General features: G+C 42.0%; 1 protein-coding gene across 11 annotated transcripts in view; it reads right to left on the bottom strand.

Moving 5' to 3' along the window:
* LPP (LIM domain containing preferred translocation partner in lipoma) overlaps window positions 1–22798 on the bottom strand; it is a 937968-nt gene that overhangs the window by 131582 nt on the left and 783588 nt on the right. For all 11 annotated transcript variants that reach the window (XM_029617261.1, XM_029617260.1, XM_029617259.1 and 8 more), the window contains one exon: window positions 10706–10820. In XM_029617261.1, the coding sequence (XP_029473121.1) occupies window positions 10706–10820 (115 nt within the window). The remainder of the gene's footprint in view (window positions 1–10705; window positions 10821–22798) is intronic.

Here is a 22798-nt window from a genome sequence, read left to right as displayed (position 1 = left end):
TTTAACACTGGCAAACGCTTACCACTTGCGCTGTAACTCCAGAGTAATATGGGAAATACATTACCCTGCTGCCCTGAAACAATAAATCCTTCAATTCCTGCTGTAAGAGCCTTGTTCTTGTCAGTTACTTACGGAGCTTGATTATTACTGCTCTCGGATGGCTCCCATTTGCTGGGATGGGCACCAAGGCACGATGAGCCCTGTTCAAGCTTAAGGGCCGCCCCAATAATCTCAAGGTGAAAGATAGTTGGCAGCCATGTGGAGAAGCATGCTACTGCGTCGGAACCCTCCACTCGCTCTGGCATACCAAGAATGGGGATATTACATCAGCGTGACCTGTTTTCCAGGTTGTCAAGCTTGTCAAGAATATCCTTATAATTGCGATCCATTTTGTCCATTTTTGCACTCATCCACGACATCGTCATTTCCAGCTTGGCCATCTTGATCTCTTGCTCCTCAAGACAAGCCGGGTTGTCCTGTCCTAGCTTCACCAGGTCAGCCACCTTTTCGACAATTATGTCCAAATGTGAGTCCAGTTTATGAGATATTTTTTCACATATTGTTCCATCAGGTCTCAATAAACATTTCCTGCTCTGACGGGACTGCTGGAGGAAAGTCCATATCACTCTCTGAGGCAGAGTCTTCCACCTTTGACCGTTTAGAGCTAATTTTAGCACTCTTGGTGCATTTATCGGCCCATGGTTTCGGGATAGATCATTTACCCTTCTCCTTAGAGCAAGGCATTTCAGCAGCAGGGAGTAAATGCAGCCGTTAATCAGGGAAATTAGAGCAGTTAACATAGGAGCAAGGCTGACGCACACCTTCTTAGCTTCAGCGCATAACTGGAAGTCAAGTAGCTCATTTAAAACAAATCGAAGAAAATTCTTTTTCACTCTGCGTATAGTTAAGCTCTGGAATTCATTGCCAGAGAATTTGGTTATGACAGTAGTGTAACTGGGTTTAAAAAAGGTTTGGATAAGTTCCTAGAGGAAAAATCCATAAACTGCTATTAATTAATAAGCAATAGGAATTTGAGATTTATTTAATATTTGGGTACTTGCCAGGTATTTGTGACTGGAATTGGCCACTTTGGAAACAGGAAACTGGGCTTGAGGGACCCTTGGCCTGACCCAGTATGGCATATATTATGTTCTTATGAAGTTCCTGCCCTGTTAAAAAGGCTTTTTGTCAAATCCATACAGAAACTACTGCTGAGCTCAATCCATAAGGAAGTATTCTGCTCGGAATTCAAAGGCTAGCTTTTCTCTTACTGAACAATACCTTTGGGGATGTTCTGTTTTTTTCACCACTCATCTAATTGCTGGTTGTGGTATTGCATGCTTTTCTTGAGCAGCAGCTATTAAAGTCCTTTCTGTTCACTTCCCCCATGGTACAACAGAGATGATACTACAAATTTCCCAACATGCCTTCCAGAGATGAATGCTTTCCTTTACCCTTTTTCAACTGGATACCTCTACATAAAGAGGTATCCAGTTGAAAGCTGCATAAAGGTTTTAAGGAAAGCACACACTGCAATGGGCAAAGGAGATGGCCTTTTGGATGCTCAAAGGTTCACATTAAATTACCTTAGCACATTTTCTTGACTCCCCAGAAAGCCTTACAGTTTGCTAGCATGATTAATTACATCACTCAAATTAAAATGTATCTGTACCTAACTACTTTTACAAAGCTGAGATGCAGTTTTCTAAATTCAAACCAATATAGACATTAGCTAACGGCTATCAGATAGTGCAATTACTGTGATGTTTGAACTGCAAGCTGGAAATATTTAATGCAAATCACAGTCAATTCCTAGATGCATTTGCACTTTTCTGGTTGCTTGATCAATGTACCATATTACCAGTGGGTAATCTGTCATATAACTACTAAATGACACAGATCCATAAAAGGATACAAGGACAGAGATAATGTATTTGTACAGATAGAGTATATCAGAAAATGTCTGATAAAGCTTGAGGAAAGAACGAGAACAATAAAACCATTTGCCTTTATAACAAATATTTTAGCTATAGGCAGTAAATGCCCATGAAAAGGGCTCCTGAAATCTGAATATTTATTTAATTTGTTGAAAATGCTTATATACCGCATAGTCTCAAAATTCAAATTAGCGAGGTTTACAACAAACACATTCATAAAACACATAAAAATCAACATACTAGTAAACATTACAAAATTCAAAATAACGGATCATAAAAATTGGTCCTCACCCATACACTAAAAAAAACCCAAATCACAGCATCTTAATCTTTCTAAATTGCTTAACTTCTTGCTCCTCCCTTATCCTGACCAGCAACTTATTCCATGCCACTATTGCCACACTAGAAAATGCTCTAGCCCAAGTTTGTTTCACAATTTATAATAAACGTGTCCCTTCTGAACACACAGTTCTCGTGGGCAGGTACTGGGTAATAAATTCTTCATTATAAACATGCCTTTTCATTATTCAGAAGTTTAAGAACAATTAACAACTTAAATTTTGACCTCCATTTTACTGGGTGCCAATAGAGATTTTTTAATACAGGCGTTATATGTTCATATCGCAACAATCCATATAGTACCTGGGCAGTAGCCTGTTGCATACGTTGTAACACATAAAAGTACTTATCCGGAAAACTTGGATAAGTACTTGCAATCGATATGACTTAGCACTAGGGATCACAATACCGTACGGAATAAATCTTATGGGAAAAACTTTCCATCTTAAGATTATAAAAGGCTACTCTAGCCACTTTTCCAATCTGTTTCTTCATTGTCAACAGAGTCTAATATGACTTCTAAACTACTAGTTTCCAGGAAGATACGAACCAAAATTCCCTCCAAACATACCTGCTGTCTCTCATAGTTCTCAAGTGGCTCTTTTCCTACCCAAAAGATCCTAGTTTTCTTGATATTCAGAAATAAATAATTTTCCGTTATCCAAACTTCTATCAATGAAAATATTTACATATAGCAGCAGACTTTCAATTTCTTGAGTAATTTCCCTAATGGGGATAAGTATAGATTGAACAACATCGGTGACAGTGTTGAACCCTGCGTGTGCTGGCTCAATAAGAAATACATGGATACTAAAATGTACCCACTGCTGGGGACAGAACACTGCGGTATACCCCACTCTGGAGTATGCCATGTGTAACACTGATCACCATTCTGTATTCACTGTTTCTGGCCCTGTAAAAATGACTGGAACCATTTTAATACTGTCTCCGCAATTTCCAACTGCTGCATCAGCTCTAATACCGCCTCATAGTGTACAGAATCAAACACTATGAGGCGGTATGGGCACTCAAGTATTTTGGTTGGATAGCAACAAAAGCTCCATACTATGATCTTTCTGAAAACCATATTGGTTTTTATCAAACAGAATGATCATCTAAAATCTCCTCCAACTGAATTAATACCACTTTCTCAAGTATTTTACTAATTGTCAATAAATTTAATACTGGGTGATAATTTGTCAAATCTGTTGTTGAAAGCTTTGTGTCCTTCAATACTGGTTTCAGAGCTTCATACTTCTATTGGTCTGGCACCCAGGCCCAGCGTGACTGGGTGTGAATACTGTGCATTTGCACGGGGCGGCACACCTGAGGGGCAGTGGTGGTAACAGAAGAGAGGCAGGGTTGCCAGCAGATCCAAACCCACTGGTGGCTGAAGAGGAAGAGAGGTCACCAGCAAAGCTCAACTTACCGGTGACTAAAGAAAGAGAGAGGCTGCTGGCCTTGGCAAAATTCAACCCACCGGCAGATTGAACTATTGCGCTGCCGCAATGTTCCTTCCTGCTTCAGTGCCAACTCCCCCCCCCCACCCCCGCCTGCAGGCCAATAAGAAGAGAAGCTTTGTGCCATGGTGGAGTTCATCCTACCATGGTTTGAAGAGAAGAGCTCATCCTACCACGGCCTGAAGAGAAGAGGAGCCCGCGGGGCCATGGTGGAGTTCATCCAACAATGGTTTGAAGAGAGCCATCCCATCACGGCCCAAAGAGAAGCCCACAGGGCTGCGGTGGAGCTCATCCCACCACAGCCTGAAGAGAAGAGGAGCCCGCCGGGCCATGGTGGAGTTCATCCCACTAGGCCTGAAGAGAAGAGGAGCCCACTGGGCCATGGTGGAGCTCATCCCACTAGGGCTGAAGACAAGAGGAGAGGAGCCTCCGGGGCCATGGTGGAGTTCATGCCACCAGGCCCGAAGAGAACATGAGGCTATGTATGTGTCCATCTGAGTCTATGTGAGAGTTTATGTACATGTGTATGTCTGTGTGCGAGTCTGTCTGTGTGAAAGCCTGTGTATGTGGCTATGTGACAGCCTGTATGCATGTGTTTGGATGTGTGAGAGCTTGTGTGTGCCCGTGTGAGAGCCCATTTGCTTGCATGTGTGTCGGTGAGTGCCTGTATGCATGTGTGTGTGCGCCTATGAGAGCTTATGTATCATATCTAGGCTCTGACAGGCATGCGCACACACACATTGTGTGGCTGAGGGACAGATGGAGTATGTGTGAGAACATAGGCATGTATATCAGACAGGGAGGTGTGAGAGAATCAGTGTGTTATTGTGTTGCATGAGAGAGAGAGAAGAGAAAGTCTGTGCGACATTATTTCCCCGAATCCACGAAAATCTCAGGGTGGCTGAAAATCAAAAGATCCCAGGTATGGAGAGCAGGAGATTTTTTTTAATGGTTATTAGTTTTAATTATTGTGTGTGATTTGTTTTTGCTGTTTTGAAATATTTTATTTTTGAAGGGAAATATTAGAACATTCTTTAATTATTGAATTTTTTGAAATATTGTATTGGTGTTTGGGAAATTTTGGATATTTTATTCATTAACTGGTTTGAAATATTCTTTTTATGAATATGATTTTACTATTATATTATTATATTTCTCAATGTTATTATTTAATGTTTTATGAAGAATGGTAATGTTTCTGTTTTTCCATTGATGCTCTGCATGTAGAGGCTGGCTTGTTGTGGGTTCCAGTTCAGTTCTTCTCAGCACGTTTCTGTTTATAGTTTCTGGACTCTCTATTCTGTATTTGGTCAGGGTCTGTCTATATTCTGCATATCTGACTGAGGTGAGCTACTTTGGTGGCATGTGGTTTATGTACAGGGATCTATAGCAGCCTGGTTCTATTTTCCCAATAGGAGATGTACTGGTGTTCTAGGGCCTGGTATAATATTTGCAGTGTTGCTTTTTCATAGATAAGGTTGCTACTATTTGAGTGCTTGTAGTCAGGATTGTTTTGGTATGGGAGGTTTACTATATTGTAATGGTAATTACGTTTATTCATGGCTTTCTGAGGTGCCATTATAAACTCCATAGGAGTTTGAAGTGTCTTTTTTGTTGAGTTTTCTGGTTGGCACCACAGCAGTGCATGTAAATATAATAAATATGTTGTAAGTGATATTTCTGCCTCTGAAGACTGTACTTGTGAATGCTCTTTTTCATGTAAAATTTGTGTGGCTATAGAGGATGTGGGAGTGTGGGTGGGTGGGTGTGTGTGTGTGCAAGGCTGTAAGGTTTCCCTAGGGCATGTAATACCCTTCCCTTGACCAGGGGTTCTGTGGAAGGGTGGATGGGTGTCAGTTTTTAAAAATACAGACTTATGGAGGGAGCTGGGCTTTATTTGACCTGCCTGGGACAGAGACTAAATGAATCATGTGGGGGAGAAAGCACAGTAATTGTTCACACTGGGTAGCAACAAAGCTAGCACCGGCCCTGCTGGCACCTTACCCTCCATAAGGGACTTATTGATCAACCTTTTTACATATTCCCATGCTGCAATACCAAGATTATTTAGTAATGCAAGTGGGCAAGGATCCAGTACTGAGAAAGTAGATTTTAAACTAGAATCTATCGAACTGACCTCCTTTAAGGACGTCTGGGAAAACTCCGTCCAACTTTCCTGTTTCTGATTTTCTTCCTGATCTGCAAAGTTGACAAAGCAGACGCAGCAAAAAGAAACACTAACTTTTTGTGTCCGTTCCGTCACATTTTCTTAGAGATCATAATTATGAAAAGTAAGGAGCCAGCATTGTTTCATGAAATATATTGTACTGACAACTTATTAACTCCCTCATATGGCTTCCAGCATTAGATTTATGTTTTTAACGTCAACCCTGCACAACAAACTCAAAAGTCCCAGAAAAGGGGCTGTGGCAGAGCTGGTGGTACTGTTGTTTGCAGAAACATATGAAAATCAGTCTGCCCAGCAAGATGCTTAAGGTAGTAACTACCACTCCGTGCAGGTCACCCCCATGCCTTCTATTAAGGATAGTAACTGCTGCTACATGCATGTTACTCCCAGACCTTCTGTTAAGGGTAGTAACTGCTGCTCCGGGCTGAAATGCTAAACCTAAAGTTAATAGGGTATCGTTATTCTATCCAGTAGTCACTTGGGATCCTTTGTGTTTACCCCACACCCTTCTCAGTTCCATTACCGCTGCCTGTCTTCACCACCTCTTCCAAGAGGGCATTTCATGCATCCGTCAACCTTTCCATAAGAACATGCCATAATGGGTCATACCAAGGGTCCATATCAAGCCCAGCGTCCTGTTTCCAACAGTGGCCAATTCAGGCTATAAAAACCTGGCAAGTACCCAAAAACTAAGTCTATTCCATGTTACTATTGCTAGTAATAGCAGTGGCTATTTTCTAAGTCAACTTAATTAATATCAGGTAATGGACTTCTCCTCCAAGAACTTATCCAATCCTTTTTTAAACCCAGCTATACTAACTGCACTAACCACATCCTCTGGCAACAAATTCCAGAGTTTAATTGTGCATTGAGTGAAGAAGAACTTTCTCCGATTGGTTTTAAATGTGCCCCATGCTAACTTCATGGAGTGCCCCCTAGTCCTTCCATTATCCAAAAGAGTAAATAACTGATTCACATCTACCCGTTCTAGAAGTCTCATTATTTTAAACACCTCTATCATATCCCCCCTCAGCCGTCTCTTCTCCAAGCTGCAAGTCCTAACCTCTTTAGTCTTTCCTCAAAGGGAAGCTGTTCCATTCCCCTTATCATTTTGGTCACCCTTCTCTGTACCTTCTCCATCACAATTATATCTTTTTTGAGATGTGGCGACCAAAATTGTACACAGTATTCAAGGTGGGGTCTCACCATGAAGCGATATAGAGGCATTATGACATTTTCCATTTTATTCACCATTCCCTCCCTAATAACTCCCAACATTCTGTTTGCTTTTTTGACTGCCACAGCACACTGAACCGACGATTACAATGTGTTATCCACTATGACGCCTAGATCTCTTTCTTGGGTGGTAGCACTTAATATGGAACCTAACATTGTGTAACTATAGCATGGGTTATTTTTCCCTATATGCATTACCTTGCACTTATCCACATTAAATGCCATCTGCAATTTCGATGCCTAATTTTTCAGTCTCACAAGGTCTTCCTGCAATTTATCACAATCTGCTTGTGATTTAACTACTCTGAACAATTTTGTTTCCTCTGCAAATCTGATTACCTCACTCGTATTTCTTTCCAGATCATTTATAAATATATTGAAAAGTAAGGGTCCCAATACAGATCCCTGAGGCACTCCACTGCCCACTCCCTTCCACTGAGAAAATTGTCTATTTAATCCTACTTTCTGTTTCCTGTCTTTTAGCCAGTTTGTAATCCACGAAAGGACATCGCCACTTATACCATGACTTTTTACTTTTCCTAGAAGCCTCTCATGAGGAACTTTATCAAACGACTTCTGAAAATCCAAGTACACTACATCTACCGGTTCACCTTTATCCACATGTTTATTAACTCCTTCAAAAAAGTGGAGCAGATTTGTGAGGCAAGACTTGCCTTGGGTAAAGCCATGCTGACTTTGTTCCATTAAACCATGTCTTTCTATATGTTATGTGATTTTGATGTTTAGAACACTTTCCACTATTTTTCCTGGCACTGAAGTCAGGCTACCCGGTCTGTAGTTTCCCGGATCGCCCCTGGAGCCCTTTTTAAATATTGGGGTTACATTAACTATCCTCTAGTCTTCAGGTACAATGGATAATTTTAATGATAGGTTACAAATTTTTACAAATAGTCTGAAATTTCATTTTTGAGTTCCTTCAGAACCCTGGGGTGTATACCATCTGGTCCAGGTGATTTACTACTTTTCAGTTTATCAATCAGGCCTACCACATCTTCTAGGTTCACCGTGATTTGGTTGTCCATCTGAATCATTACCCATGAAAACCTTCTCCAGAACCGGTATCTCCCCAACATACTCTTTAGTAAACACCGAAGCAAAGAAATCATTTAATCTTTCCGCGATGGCCTTATCTTCTCTAAGTGCCCCTTTAACCCCTCGATCATCTAACGGTCCAACTGACTCCCTCACAGGCTTTCTGTTTCGGATATATTTAAAAAAGTTTTTACTGTGAGTTTTTGCCTCCATGGCCAACTTCTTTTCAAATTCTCTCTTAGCCTGTCTTATCAATGTCTTACTTGCAACGCTTATGCATTATCCTATTTTCTTCTGTTGGATCCTTCTTCCAATTTTTGAATGAAGATCTTTTAGCTAAAATAGCTTCTTTCACCTCCCCTTTTAACCATGCCTTCTTTCCACCTTTTTTAATGTGTGGAATACATCTGGACTGTGCTTCTAGGATGGTATTTTTTTTTTTTTTTTTTAACAATGATCAGACCTCTTGCACACTTTTTACCTTTGTAGCTGCTCCTTTCAGTTTTTTTCTTACAATTTTTCTCATTTTATCAAAGTTTCCCTTTTGAAAGTTTAGCACAAGAGCCGTGGATTTGCTTACTGTCCCCCTTCCAGTCATTAATTCAAATTTGATCATATTATGATCACTATTGCCATGCGGCCCCACCACGTTACCTCTCTCTCACCAAATCCTGTCCTCCACTGAGAATTAGATTTAAAATTGCTCCTCTCTCGTCTGTTCCTGGACCAATTGCTCCATAAAAATGTCATTTATTCCATCCAGGAACTTTATATATCTCTAGCATGTACCGATGATACATATACCCAGTCAATATTGGGGTAATTGAAGTCTCCCATCATTAATGCACTACCAATTTGGTTAGCTTCCCTAATTTCTCTTAGCATTTCACTATCAGTCTCACCATCTTGACCAGGTGGACGGTAGTATACTCCTATCACTATCGTCTTCCCCAACACACAATGGATTTCTACCCATAAAGATTTGATTGTGCATTTAGTCTCATGCAGGATGTTTATCCTGTTGGACTCTATGCCATCCCGGACATAAAGCGCCACACCGCCTCCCGGGTGCTCCTCTCTGTCATTGCGATATAGTTTGTATCCCGGGATAGCATTGTCCCAATGGTTGTCTTTCTTCCACCGTGTCTCTGAGATGCCAATTAAGTCTATGTCATCATTCACTGCTATACATTTTAATTCTACCATCTTACTTCTTAGACTTCTGGCATTAGCATACAAACATTTCAAAGTTCGAATTTTTTTGCTCAGCTGAGTTTTTAGTTACAGGCACTTGGACTACTTTTCTTATTATTGGAACCTCACTGTCAGGATGCTCTTAATTCTAATGCATCATTAGTATCCTTTGAAGATACCTCTCTCCGAACCATGCGCTGCTGAGCGACTGTCGGCTTTCCCCTTTGTTCTAGAAATATTTCCTGGGTCTACGTTCTTGGAGCTTCATATCATGATCCCTAATTCAAAAATTTCCTTTCCATTGGAAAAGGTTTGATTTTTGTAGTTCATTAATTCCTTTCAGGTATTTGAAAGTCTGTATCATAGCTTCCCTGCACCTCCTCTCCTCCAGGGTTTACATATCGAGGTCCTTTACAGTCATTTCAAAAGTCTTCACTGCAGACTGCACACCATTTTTGTTGCTATTCTGTGGACTGAGAGTTCTCCTGGACTGTGCTGTGATCCCCTTGCTGGGTCTACAAATTCACCATTCTCCAAGCAGTTGCCTCACAGTTTGCAACAGTGGGCAGGGGCCGGTGCTTCCATTAAGCACACTAGGCAGTCGCCTAGAGTGCCAAAAATTGGAGGCAGCAAAATCCCACAAGCATGAGACCAAGAGGGGTGCTGTGCCAGAGCCCATACCAGTAAAGAAGGGAGCAATGTGCTGAATCCACTACTGCTGGTAGGAGGGAGCGCTATGCAAGCCCACAGGTTTGCCTAGGGTGTCAAATACTCTTGCACCGGCCCTGACAGCAGGATGCAATCAAAAATAGGGAAAAATTAAAGTAAAAAAGGGCGTTTGTTTTTAAAGAAAAAAGCAATTAACTGATAAAATGGTATTGTTGCAGTGGTTTGGTTATGGCATGCATCAGAACCAAATGTGTCATATGATACTATACAGTTTGCTGTTTCTTTCTGAACAAAGAGATTTAAACCTAAAGAAAAATGCAAACTAACTATATCTGCCCTCAAAAATGTCAACCAGTGCTTATTCCTCTATTTTCCTTCAACATGTTTTGTTTATATAAAAAAAAAAAAAGAAGGCAATTAAAAAGATTTGTTTTCGATGTCATTTTTATGTACTGAACTCTCTCTTCTCCTGTGGTTAGGCAGAAAACATATACATTCAAAAGGTATCATTTCCACATTTTATTTTCCTATGGGATTTTTTTTTTTTTAATTATGTGGATGTGCTGTCAACTTAGAAATACAACTCCATGAATGAAAAGACCGTTTATTTGCCAAGGCAGTATGCTCACCAAAATACTCATCCGAGGGAGGGTTCTCCATATCAAACAGCATCTTTTTGGTCAGCTGTTCCAGTTCATCTTCAGGTCTCATGCCTGGAGCGGCGCCAGGGCCTGCGTAACCACTCTGCAAAGACAGGAAACAGATAAGCACTTTAGCTCCTTAGGACTGAAAGAAATTCCTTAATTAATTCCTTAACAAGCCATTTTGTAAAACGTCAGACCTTTGTACTGTAGACGAGAAGTTACAGCTTTGATCTGTTTAGTTTATTGGTTAGAAAAACACTCATTCATGTTTAGCTACCACACAGCAGAAAACAGATCCTTCAGTTGATTCCTTTAGCTGATGTCATTAGATAATTCCTTCCTGTCATCCGATGATGCAACCCAGAAAGAACCATTTGCATGCAACCGAAGTTATTCACTGGAGGAGCATTTTAAAGACCATGGAACACAAGGGTGCTGGGTCCATGGGTACCTGCCATTTCTATGTGGATAGCGTCCCACATCTGGCACTAGGTACAGATGAGCCAGTGTGAATGAAAATGGATTCCAGACAAACTGCTCAACCATGTGCAATGCACAACAATAAGCAAAAGAAAAGCAACTAACAAAAAGTAAACCGAAGAGAAGTGAACGCAGAGACCTTATTTGAACTCTACACATTTACCCAGGATTTGTAGTGAGAATTTACTTGGCAGCTCACACGAGATAGCCAGACCTTTGCCATGGAGTACAACCGTTACCCCAAATAGAGAGCACACATTTCCTGCTAGCATGGACACTGAATGCTGCACACTTAGGGGCCGATGCAATGTTTTGGCGGAGAAGGCGGGCGCTGAACAGTCAGTGCCCGCTTCCTTAATGCGCCCCCAGGCGCCCCCCCTGTGGGAGCGCCATGTAATATTTAAATTAGGGGGTCATGTTAAGAGAGCCCAAGCGCGTCGGCCCTCTGCTGGTTAGGTTTTCCTAAACACCGCACAGCCAGGGGGTTCAGGAAACGGACGCTACTGCAATTGAGCGTCCATTTCCTGCACCCGACTGCTGGCGTTTTTTTTTAACCTTTTTTTTTGGTTAGATTAGTTTATTTTTTCCTCCTACTTAATATTGCAACGATAATAAGTAGGAGGCAGTATAGAAAAGCAGTTTTTTCTTCTTTTCTGTACTGGTTGAAGGAGCGCTCAGCAATTGAACATCTGCGTTAATTTCTGATCGCTAAATGTGCATCCGGGACGCACATTGGTTTTTTTTTTTTTTTTGCATCTGCAGTGAATGCCTAACAGCCTCAATCACATGCATTAGATTCACTCCGCGCTGGACGTGTGCTGTAGTGGCGCTAATCCCCTTATTGCATAAGGGGATTAATTAGCGCCTACATACCCTGCGTCCAACTGTGGGTTATACAGAGCACTCGGCTGAGCGCACCGTATTGCATCGGCCCCTTAGTGGAAAGGCACTAGGATTTAGAATGACAGAGAGTCAGGAGTGCCTCATTAGCTCACCAAAATTAAAAACGTGTAAGGGCAGCCAACAACCAAGTTGGGCAGAGAAGGAACTTTTATTAGGATGCAAGCTTTCGGGATTAATGTGAAAGCCACCGCCTGAAAGACACCTTCTTAGTTCCGAAAGCTTGAATCACAAAACATGTATTAAACTAGTAAGGTATCATTTTTACCCAGTCTATTTATTTATTGGGAGGGGGGCGTCTTTTAGCAAACTTTGCAGCTTATTTACTAAAGATTTTCTCGTATTTTGTGTCTATGGGAAAAATATTTAGTAAATAGGATCTTTTATGATTATCAAGTTTTCTTTCACCGTATGCACATATTCACCTACAATACATTACATTTTGCCTAGAGTACAGGAGAGTCATTCCCTTTTAACTTTGAATCAAAGCAGAAATTTGCTCTCACGTGCCCAAAGGTAAACAATGTATACTGATTCCCTCCCTCAGCAGCCCAGGCATTATAATTGGTTTAGTTTCCGTTGCATTTCAAAGTTTTTCTGCAAGTCTTTTGATTTCTGATTCTATGAACAAAACATTTACCTTATTTTTCTACAAGAATGAACTGATTGCATGGATTGAGAATTGTACTCAAATGAGAATAAAATCAAAGGGCATGACCTTTGTGCTCCTGACAGCTTGGAGGAACACATAGGGAAGGGAAGAAACATCCGAGCTCCAGTCCATATGTCAGAAGAAGGGTCTGGTTCCTCGGTTGTCGTTAGCTTAGTTAGGGGAGCTGCATCTTTTGCTTAGTGGTAAAGTCTTGGTTTGCAGGAAAAGGGTGTGCAAATTCAAATTCTGAGATCCCCACCGAAAAATTAAGCCCCAGCACACAAGATACAAAACATAAAAGCATAACAACCTGACCACTTATCCCCCAGTGCTGGGTACAGGAAGGCTTTTCAATTGTTATACTACAGAGCGCACCAGATCCTATTTGATTGGAAGATATAAATCCATATTCATACTATTTCTTTTTGCACTGGTGTAACATATACGTTAGATTTTAATGCGAGAGTCAATTGTATCAAGGTTTTTGGTAGCAGATTCATTCCACTTTCTCCTGTTTTCTTTTGAAGCATTTTTATTTCTTTAAATATTCAATAGGAGAAGTAAAATAATCATTATGGTGGTGGGATCTGAAAGCTTGAGATTGTATGACACGGCAAAACTGTCCCTTGGTATCCCTATCAAACGAAAGAAAACATGCTGCCATATGCTACTAGCGGTTTCGCACCATACAGTCCAGCTGGATCGCTGGGATGCAAAACCTAGAAAAATATTATGACCCTTCATTTGGATTTCCAGCTGAAGACTGATGCATCTAATGGCTTGGCATCTTTCAGAGAAATGTTGTATACGAAAAGTAAGGTCGATGGCACATGGCAGCAGAATGCATATTTGGTTCAGCATTTTAAGCAATTACAGTAAAACGCCTTGATGCAAGAGTTGAGTTAGTTTCACACATAACACTGTCTTTTCAGTTCTAACTATATACAAAGAAGGTGAATCGTCCTGCTTTTAAAAATCTGTTTTTCACAATTTCTAAGTCTGCAGACTAGAATTAGGGGTAGTTCAAAGAATATGTAAATATATTACACTCGTAATGATTTATTTAAAAATATTTATTAGCCGCACACTCCAATGTTCGTGGCAGCTCACAAAATTCACATTCACAATACTAAATAAATCAAACAAAGTAGAAGAGGATTGGAAGGTTCATCTGAATACCGTTCCCAGCAGGAAAGGACTCCACAAGTCAAAGTGAGTGATCCAGGCTTCGAATTTCACAGTCCCATCTTCCAGATGCCCTGTACCCCTTGCAGCAGAAGCCTAGAAGGCTCATCTGCATACCGTTCCCAGCAGCCCCAGGAGAGGACTCCACAGGTCACAGTGAGCGATCCAGGCTTCGAATTTCACAGTCCCATCTTCCAGATGCCCTGCACCCCTTGCAGCGGAAGCCTAGAAAGCTCATCTGCATACCGTTCCCAGCAGCCCCAGGAGAGGACTCCACAGGTCACAGTGAATGATCCAGGCTTCGAATTTCACAGTCCCATCTTCCAGATGCCCTGCACCCCTTGCAGCGGAAGACTAGAAGGCTCATCTGCATACCATTCCCAGCAGCCCCAGGAGAGGACTCCACCGGTCACAGTGAGCGATCCAGGCTTCGAATTTCACAATCCCATCTTCCAGATGCCCTGCACCCCTTGCAGCAGAAGACTAGAAGGCTCATCTGCATACCGTTCCCAGCAGCCCCCAGGAGAGGACTCCAGAGGTCACAGCAAGTGATCTCGTCTTCGAAATTCACAGACCTGATGATGAATTGTATTTACTTTACATGTTAGCCACTTTGGGCTGTCCTTTGGGATTGAAAAGTTGCGATATATGTTTAAAAAAGAAATATTTGCACTTAGCTGGCTTTCTGAAACTTGATAAAAGACTTGTTAATTGTGGGGACTGAGTGTTCAAATAATGAGCACTGCACTGTATGCAATTTTCCAAACAACTGCTTTTCTCTGACAGCTGAAAGATAAAAAATGCCTTCTTCCATTAAGAAAAAGTCAATTCAGTTTAACAACAATTCTCAGTTCTTTGTAATATTGTCCAACTAACTCTGCACCAGCTTCTGGGCCAGATAAGGTTTTTGTTTTTATTTAAGGAATAAATTCTGTTCCAAAAGGGCTCACTATTTCCTACCATACATTAATAAAAGTAATGTATGGTAGGAAAATATTACTTCAATTAGTTCCTACCATACATTACTTTTATTATATGCCTGAGTGCTAATATAGCTTGCTATGCTTATGTACGAGTGTCACTAGAATATCCCTTACTAAATATATCAGTCTTCACAGACCCTGGATATGAAGTCAGAGAGAGTAGGTGTGTAGTCTTTCCTGCCACTCCTGAGTGGGAGGAATCTTGCAGGTGACATGTGTTTAACTTGACATGTGTTCTGTTCCTTCAGTTTCCTGTCTAGAGTCCAAGGAGGATGTTGAGAATGGAAAGAATCAAAAGGCAGTCCAAAGGAAGTGTTACGATCCTGTCCACAGAACCCATCCCGCGGTCAGGCTCTCACATTTCTCCCTCTCCGGCCAGACGCTGCTGCCTTTTCATCGCGGCCCGGACCACCACCGAGTCATGCCTCCCTTCTTCTTCGCGGCCCGAGTGCCACCGTCAGAGCTCCTCTTTAGCGGCAAGTTACCGCCACAGTCTTTCTTCATCTTCGGAGCAAGAGGTCGCCCCAAGCATGGCTTCTCTTCACGGCAGGAAGCTGCCACCGGCCTGCCTTCTCCTCCTCCATGCGGCAGGACGCCGCCGCAGGCCTCAGCTTTGTTCTCCAGTCTCTGGGCTCCCTCTAGGCGAGGGTGCACACCTCTCCTCACTATTTAAAGGGCCAGAGACAGGAAGTATTCTTCGGCCTCGTCAGATGAATCCTTCAGGGCTCTTCATGGTCCTGCCCTATTTAAAGGCCCTGCTTCAGTTCCTCAGGGCCTTCAAATGGAGTTACATCTACTCCATGGACTTCTCCAGCTCCATGGAGTTCCATCGTGGTCCATCTTGCTGCTCCTGGCTAGATGACTTCTTGTTTCATGTTCTTCGTGCTCCTGATGTCTCCATCCAATGTCCATGGGTCTCGAACTTCATCGGATCTCCTGTGGGATGCCCAGATGTCCTCTCGTCTAGATGTCCGGATGTCCACCTGTCCAGATGTCCTCTTGACCTCTGGTCCTGTTGTCCAAGAGGACCTCTGGTCCTGATGTCCTCTTGAACTCTGGTCCTGATGTCCAGATGCTCAGATGTCCAGATGCCCTGGCATTCGGAGGTACCAATCCCTTGTGTACCGTCCTCCCTTGTCCCTTATCCCGATCCTGAAGAATCCACAAGCAGCCTTGCCGTCCACCGAACTCCGTCTCCAGTTGTCCTTCATGGGAGTAAATCCGTCGCTTCCAGTGTCCGTCTTCGGGTGACTGGAATCTTCTTCCAGCTGGACTTCTCTCAAGCACTGTCTGGATCCTCTTCCCACTCATGTGCAGGTTCCACTCTCCGCGTGGTCTGTGAGCAGCCTTCCAGGTTGTGCAGGGCGCACAGTGGGACAGGGCAGTCTGCGACCAGTCCACGATGGGCCGTGTAGTGCGCCCTGAGGGACTGTGCCTTCCAAGATCCTATGAATCTAGTCTCGTCCAAGTCTCCAAGAGTCCTTGTCTTTTCTATGTACTCTTATTTCCAGGAACCGGAGTCTCCTTTTCCAGTTCCTGGTCTCTTAGTTCCTAGCCCTCTGCCTCTGCCTGATTTCACTGGGGCATGTAGCTCAGCGGGGAACTGACCCTGTCCGTCCCAGCTCCAGTGTACTTGCTCTGCCCGTGCCTGCACTTGCTCACCTCCCTTGGAGCATGTCTTGGGGCTCCTTCCTGAGTCACCCCGTGGGCCAAGGGCTCACTGTTTCCCAGAAGCAGACGATCGCACCTCTGTGCTCCTCCTCAGGGCCCACAGGGCGCATCCACAACAAGAAGACTCTTCTAAGGTACATCAGGAGGAATTACTAGTTTCCAGTCTGCATCCAGCTTGCAAGTAGCTTCCTGGCGAAGTGCCCAAGGAGGATCCATTGAATAGTACCTTTCACCATGGAATGCAGATTTATCAGTGACCGTGTCTGTGATATATTGGAATTTTCTTTTCCATACTGTTGTGCACTATTCCGAAATGTACCCCCTGCGAATTTTCATCTGCAATCACATTAAACAAGGAAAGGATTTTTTTTTTAACAACCCCAGTTTGTTGTCGTTCTTTTTATTACTGGGATTTTGGCAGAAAACCCTTAATGAAAGCCCAGGGCCTTGAAAGATTAGTTCAGGAAAGAACCTGTGAAAACAGGTAAGAATGTGGCCCCAGCACTCACAAATGTACCTTTAAAGCCTCCTATGGGGTTACATTAATATAAGCAGCACAGGCAAATAAGTGACATTATTTGTTACGCTCTTGTTTCATATTCTGTGGTGTCGTCAACTCATCCTTTTCCTCTACAATCTGTGCTTAGAAAAGACAAAATAAGAAAAGAAAAGATACTAATGCCAACCAAGCTCTGCTATCAGATTTCAAAAGAAGTCACTAGCAGAGTTGTTGGGAGAAGGGACAAGGAAGGTAGCTGGTGGAGTAGCTGCTACCCTTCCATTTGCAATGACATTGCTAAGCCAAAAGAAATTTGATTTGTATTTTGCCACAGAAAAATGTTCAAGCCTTGAGCAGGGGGTTTGGGGAAACATGACTCTACAATTTAAAAAACTGCAATAGCAAAAACACCAATTACTACTACAGCTAGCAGACTCTAATCAGATACCATTCACTGGGAGGTGCTCTTCCCAGGGATTCAGGAGAGCTACAGGTTAAATGATGAGAGATTCCATATGATAACTTAAAGGTTTCAGCTGACCCAGGGAGGGTCTTAATACTTTTCATCTGCACTACAAGTCGACATGGTTAAAACACATAATGGAAAGAAGGGGAGAGGGAAGGAAGGAATGTATTTCTAACCCTGGGAGCAGAGCGGGACATTTTTGCAGTATAAGCAGCATTTCCTTACAACATGAAGAACTTTCATGAAAAAAAACTGCAAAGCGATCACATCAATTCTTTATTATAATCCCAAAAATAATAATAAAAATAAATGTTCTTATTACACGGTTAGGCCCACAATAAGGAACGCAGATTGTTTATTATAAGGAAAATATTCTTAGAAAGATAATCATGAACATGTGCTTATAATGCATTGGAAGGAACTGGCTGGTGAATGCTCTGCTAAGTTGAATTAGTATAATGGTATTATACAGACCTGGATTTATGCACAGACCTCCTAGGCCTGTGCCTAGGGGTGGGAAAAATTTGGGGATGGAAAATTCCCTCCTCCCCCCCCCGGTCTCTGTTCCCAGCTCCATCAGCAGTCCTCACAGGGAATTAAATGCAGACGCTAAGTCCAGGCCCCGCCCCCACCTGGGCTTCTGTGCAGGGGGCGGAGCCTGTGAGCACAGACATAGCCCCGGCACGTACTTCCCTGTGAAGACTGCAAATGGTGCCGTTTGCTGCCTCCATCACTGGTATCATAATGAATATGCCAAGCTTTTAAAATGGAAAAAGCAAAAAAACTGTAATAATCTGAGACAAATCAGCACGTTGTGCTTAAAGAGGCAGCGCTATCAATCTTAGATGATAAGATTGTTTAAAAGATACTGCCTGAGGCAAGGGGCCTTGGGAGTCCCCAGAATACATATCTTTAAATATATTAGTCAGATTAAAGTATTATCTGTATCTAATCTCTTTGTCAATTTACTTGTAACTAATTTCAGGTTTGCCAGGATGACAGAGTGTTCTCATTCTCCTTTCTGAAATGATTATAAGAGAAATTCTGATCATAGGAAAGAATACATAATGGTGAATGTTTTTGGAAGCAAAATGTTCTTAAAAAAGGAATTAATTCCAGGATAAGAAGCATTCAAGGGCATAAAAAAGGATGTTCTTGTACTTGATTTACCATACTTCTGTAGAAAGAAGGCATTCGGATTCTGAAAAAAAACCAAATTATTTTCAAAAGGAGAAACATGATATTTCGAAAAAATATTTTTTTTTTTATAGGCAGGACATTCTTAAAATAGGACTTTGTGACTGTTTCAAAATTTGAGATTCAAAGTGTTTTGACTCTCTTCAGATTTACATAGCTAAGTCATAGTCACTTTCCCCCCATATTTTTTTTAAAACTACAGACACAAGTAAAGTGAAAAGCATTTGAAAAGAATTTCTATACACAATGGAGCCTACTTTCTGGGATGTACATAAAAAATAAAATAGCCTGGCCAGGATCCTCTTGGACCCCCCCTGATATGTCCTGAAAATTTGGTGAGGACAAGCTAACAAACACAAATGCGCACACGCTCGCTGATCGGGTTTTTTTCCCCTTTAATGCAGTCAAAGTTATCTATCTATCCTAACCGAATAACACTACATATCAGCATTTTATCTGGCTAAGTTAGCCAGGAACTGATTCCACACCCCCTTACCCCACTCCCAAGTTATCTGTCCACCTGCTCGTTCCAAACAACTTACGTTAACTCGGAAGAGGGCCATATCCCAAGGAAGTCCCAAACTCTGGAACACCCTCCCATCGAACTCAGAGCACAGCAACATTTAAAAACCTTCAAAAAAGAACTAAAAACCTGGATGTTTACCAAAGCCTACCAACTCACCCAATGACTCTCAAACATCACTTCCCTCCTACTGACCCTATGCAAACATGTGGAGCCAATGCAAGCACGTAATACAACACATAACTGAAACTGTATAGTTTGACATCCGAACTACGTTTATAAAGCCTATTGTAACAATCACATGAATCTTTTGGAAACTCTGTTAAACATCGAAACTTTGTAAACCGTTGTGATGGCGAAACCCAACGAAGGTATATAAAACTCGACAAATACATCTGGTAACTTTTCAGCCAGATAAAAATGCATCGTTGGATAAGTGCCAGCAGCGAAGCATGGCTGGATATTTAAACAGCATTATTTGTCCACCTAAGTCTGAAACCTAGGTATTGAATATCAGGCCATATATATATATATATATATATATATATATGCACACACATGCGAAAACTGCTTTGATTAAGAACAACTCTATGAGCAATATATGGAAACATGCTTCTTGCCCGCAAATATTTCAGCAGTTGTCTTCTGTCACAGACTGCTAATTAGATTACAATGAACGCGTAAACTTGTGTCTTGTCTGCTATATTCACTATGGCCTCACTTCATCATTTAAACTGCCTTTTCTCTTCAGAATGAAATGACGACAGATGCACTGCTGAGATTGTTTCAGGCAACAGAGATGAGAGGGGTACCTTCAACATGAAGGGGGATGGTGACAGTGCTACTTTTATTCAGCTTGTTCAGAGCTGCCTGTCTGTATAGCCCACCCAATTTTTTGCTCTGTACCTCTTGCAGCCTTTTTTTTTTTCTTTTCCTTAGGAGAGGTGAGTAAAAAAAACAAATAAAAACCCTCTAGAGATTAAAAATAAAGAAATAATAGATGTATTGACATAATTTTCCGGTTGATTTCTACCTGCTGCGCTGCCCCCTTCCTGCTTTCCAGCACTAGGCCCTTTGCAAGCACAGTCTTTGCCGCTGTTTTTTTTTTTTTTTTTTTTAACTCTATGAGTGATGGCTAATGTGCACTATTTTCATGAGGAGAGTTGCATAGAAAGCACGCTGGTCATCTTCTTTGATAGCATTTATTTTTACGCTGGTGCAGGAGATATACCGGCACATCATCTTGATGGATCTGGAAGGTACAAACAAGGAGAAATTACTACTTACCTGATAACTTCCTTTCTTCTAGTAAGGGCAGGTCAAGCCCCATGAGTGCATTATGCAACTCTGCCAGCAGATGGAGACAGAACAAAAGCTGACATCACGGCCATATAGTCCTGCCCTGTCATCAGCCCGCCAGTATTCTCTGGAAAAGCCAAACTGTGGACAAAACTGATTATACTTGAACATTACCATTAACAACCATTCAGGCTTCCCAACAGGAACACTGAACTCAGCTAAAAGAAGGAACATGTTTAGTAAACTACTAGTTTTCAACAAAGAGCAAGAATAGTACTCTGCATAGCTTGCCTGATTAAAGGCTAACCACAAATTTAAACACTGCAGCCGAGGGCGGGTCTGAGATTGATCTGCCCTTACTAGAGGAAAGGAAACTCTAGTTTCCTTCCTCAGCATTCAGGCAAGTCAGTCTCCATGAGTAGGATGTACCAAAGCTAATCTCGAAAAGGTTGGGAGGCTGCCAGCAGTCCAATCAACATTGCCTGCGCAAACGCAGTGTCCTCCCTAGCCCTAACACTCAAGTGGTAATGCTTGGAGAAAGTGTGCAAACATGACCAGATCGCTGCTCGGCAAATTTCAGCAGGCGACAACAAATAAAGTTCCGCCCATGATACAGCCTGAGCCCTCTTAGAGTGCGGTAAACCTGTTTCGGCAAAGCAACTTCAGCAGCCATAATGAGCTCCTTAACCCTGCGGGCTATTGTTGCCTGTGTCGTAGATGCTCCTTGCTTACCCTCTACCATAGAGAACAAATAGTCAATCAGACTTCTGAACAGCTTTAGTCATCTCCACGTATCGCAGTAAATGACGCATAAGATAGTACTCAGCTTCATCTCTGTCCCTGTCCAAGGCAGGTAGAGAAATGGACTGATTCAAATGAAACTCCAAAACCACTTTGAAGGCACATTCTGAAGTTGAACAGCACCAGAGTCTATGGAGAAAAGGTTCATGGCAGGAAAGATCCTGCAGCTCAGAAACCCGACGTACCGAACAGATTGCTAGCAGAAATACTGTCTTCAAGGTAAACAGCTGCAAGGAATGAGTGCGCAGTGGTTGCTCTATCTCCATTTGCTAGCAGAGGTGCATAACCCTCCCATGAGGACTGACCTGCCTGAATGCTGAGGAAGTTTTATTACAAAGGAGTTAAAGGTTAGGAGTGTGATGTGATGAATAAACCTTCCAGGGATCTTGAAAGTATATTGTAAAACATTTGAAAACCATATGCCAATCTGATGGCTGGATTGTGTGCCCTATTTGTTTACAGCTGTAATGGTGGTAATGGAAGGGAACAGCAGATAGACAATAATCTGTTTATACATGAGGTTAGAGAGACTTGTTTTTTGTCTGTTTTATAGACTTCAAAATAATAATTTCTAAGCTGCCAGGAAATGTTAAAATCTTGTTTTTCTCAACACGCAGTCTCTCATGACGTAAGACTTATTTTGTAAAAGCTTGCTTGGATATTAGATCCAAGAGACAAATAAAGTGGCACCTGAATACATATTTACTTCTGCATATGCCATGCGGATTCAGACCAGGGTCCATGGAGTCCAGTATCTTGTCTCCAAACAGTGTCCAGTCCGAGTACACAGCAGATACCAAAAAGTAGATCTCTTTCTTGTTACTCCCAGGGACAGCAATAGCATTCATTAGTCTACCTGGCTAATAATGTCTTATGGACTTTTCTTCCAGGACCTTGTTCAAAACTCTCTTAAACTCCGCTCTGCTAGTCGCCTTGACCCGTCCTCTGGCAACTGATTCTACAGTTTGATTGAGCGCTGAAACAAAAAGTACTTTCTCAAATTGTATTAGATGTGCTGGCTGTTACTTTCATGGCGCGCCCCCTTGTTTTGTATTATCTGAAAGGGTAAATAACCATCCTTTATTTACCCATTCCACCCCACTCACGATTTTAGAAACTTTTGTTATGTCCCTTGCCTTATTTTTCTGTGTATCTCAAATACAGAGCTAAGGTGAAGGAAACGTGCATATTTTACTGAGATTTCCCTTTAATTCATGCAGTTAATCCTTATACTGTCCTCGCATAAACTTTCATTTTTAGCTAAAAGCTAGGATAAAAGGGCACCATGTTCCATCTGGTGTGACAGACTTGCTGCTTTGAGTAATAATGTACCAACAATCTGTTATCTTGATGCTTAGAGCTCCATGGAGGACCCTTGTTTTCTTCTGTGCACCGATAGTTAATGTGACTGAAATTGATTAT

This window comes from Rhinatrema bivittatum, chromosome 9 (genome assembly GCF_901001135.1).
Source record: "Rhinatrema bivittatum chromosome 9, aRhiBiv1.1, whole genome shotgun sequence".
Lineage (NCBI taxonomy): Eukaryota > Metazoa > Chordata > Amphibia > Gymnophiona > Rhinatrematidae > Rhinatrema > Rhinatrema bivittatum.
This window is presented reverse-complemented; position numbering and strand designations above follow the sequence as displayed.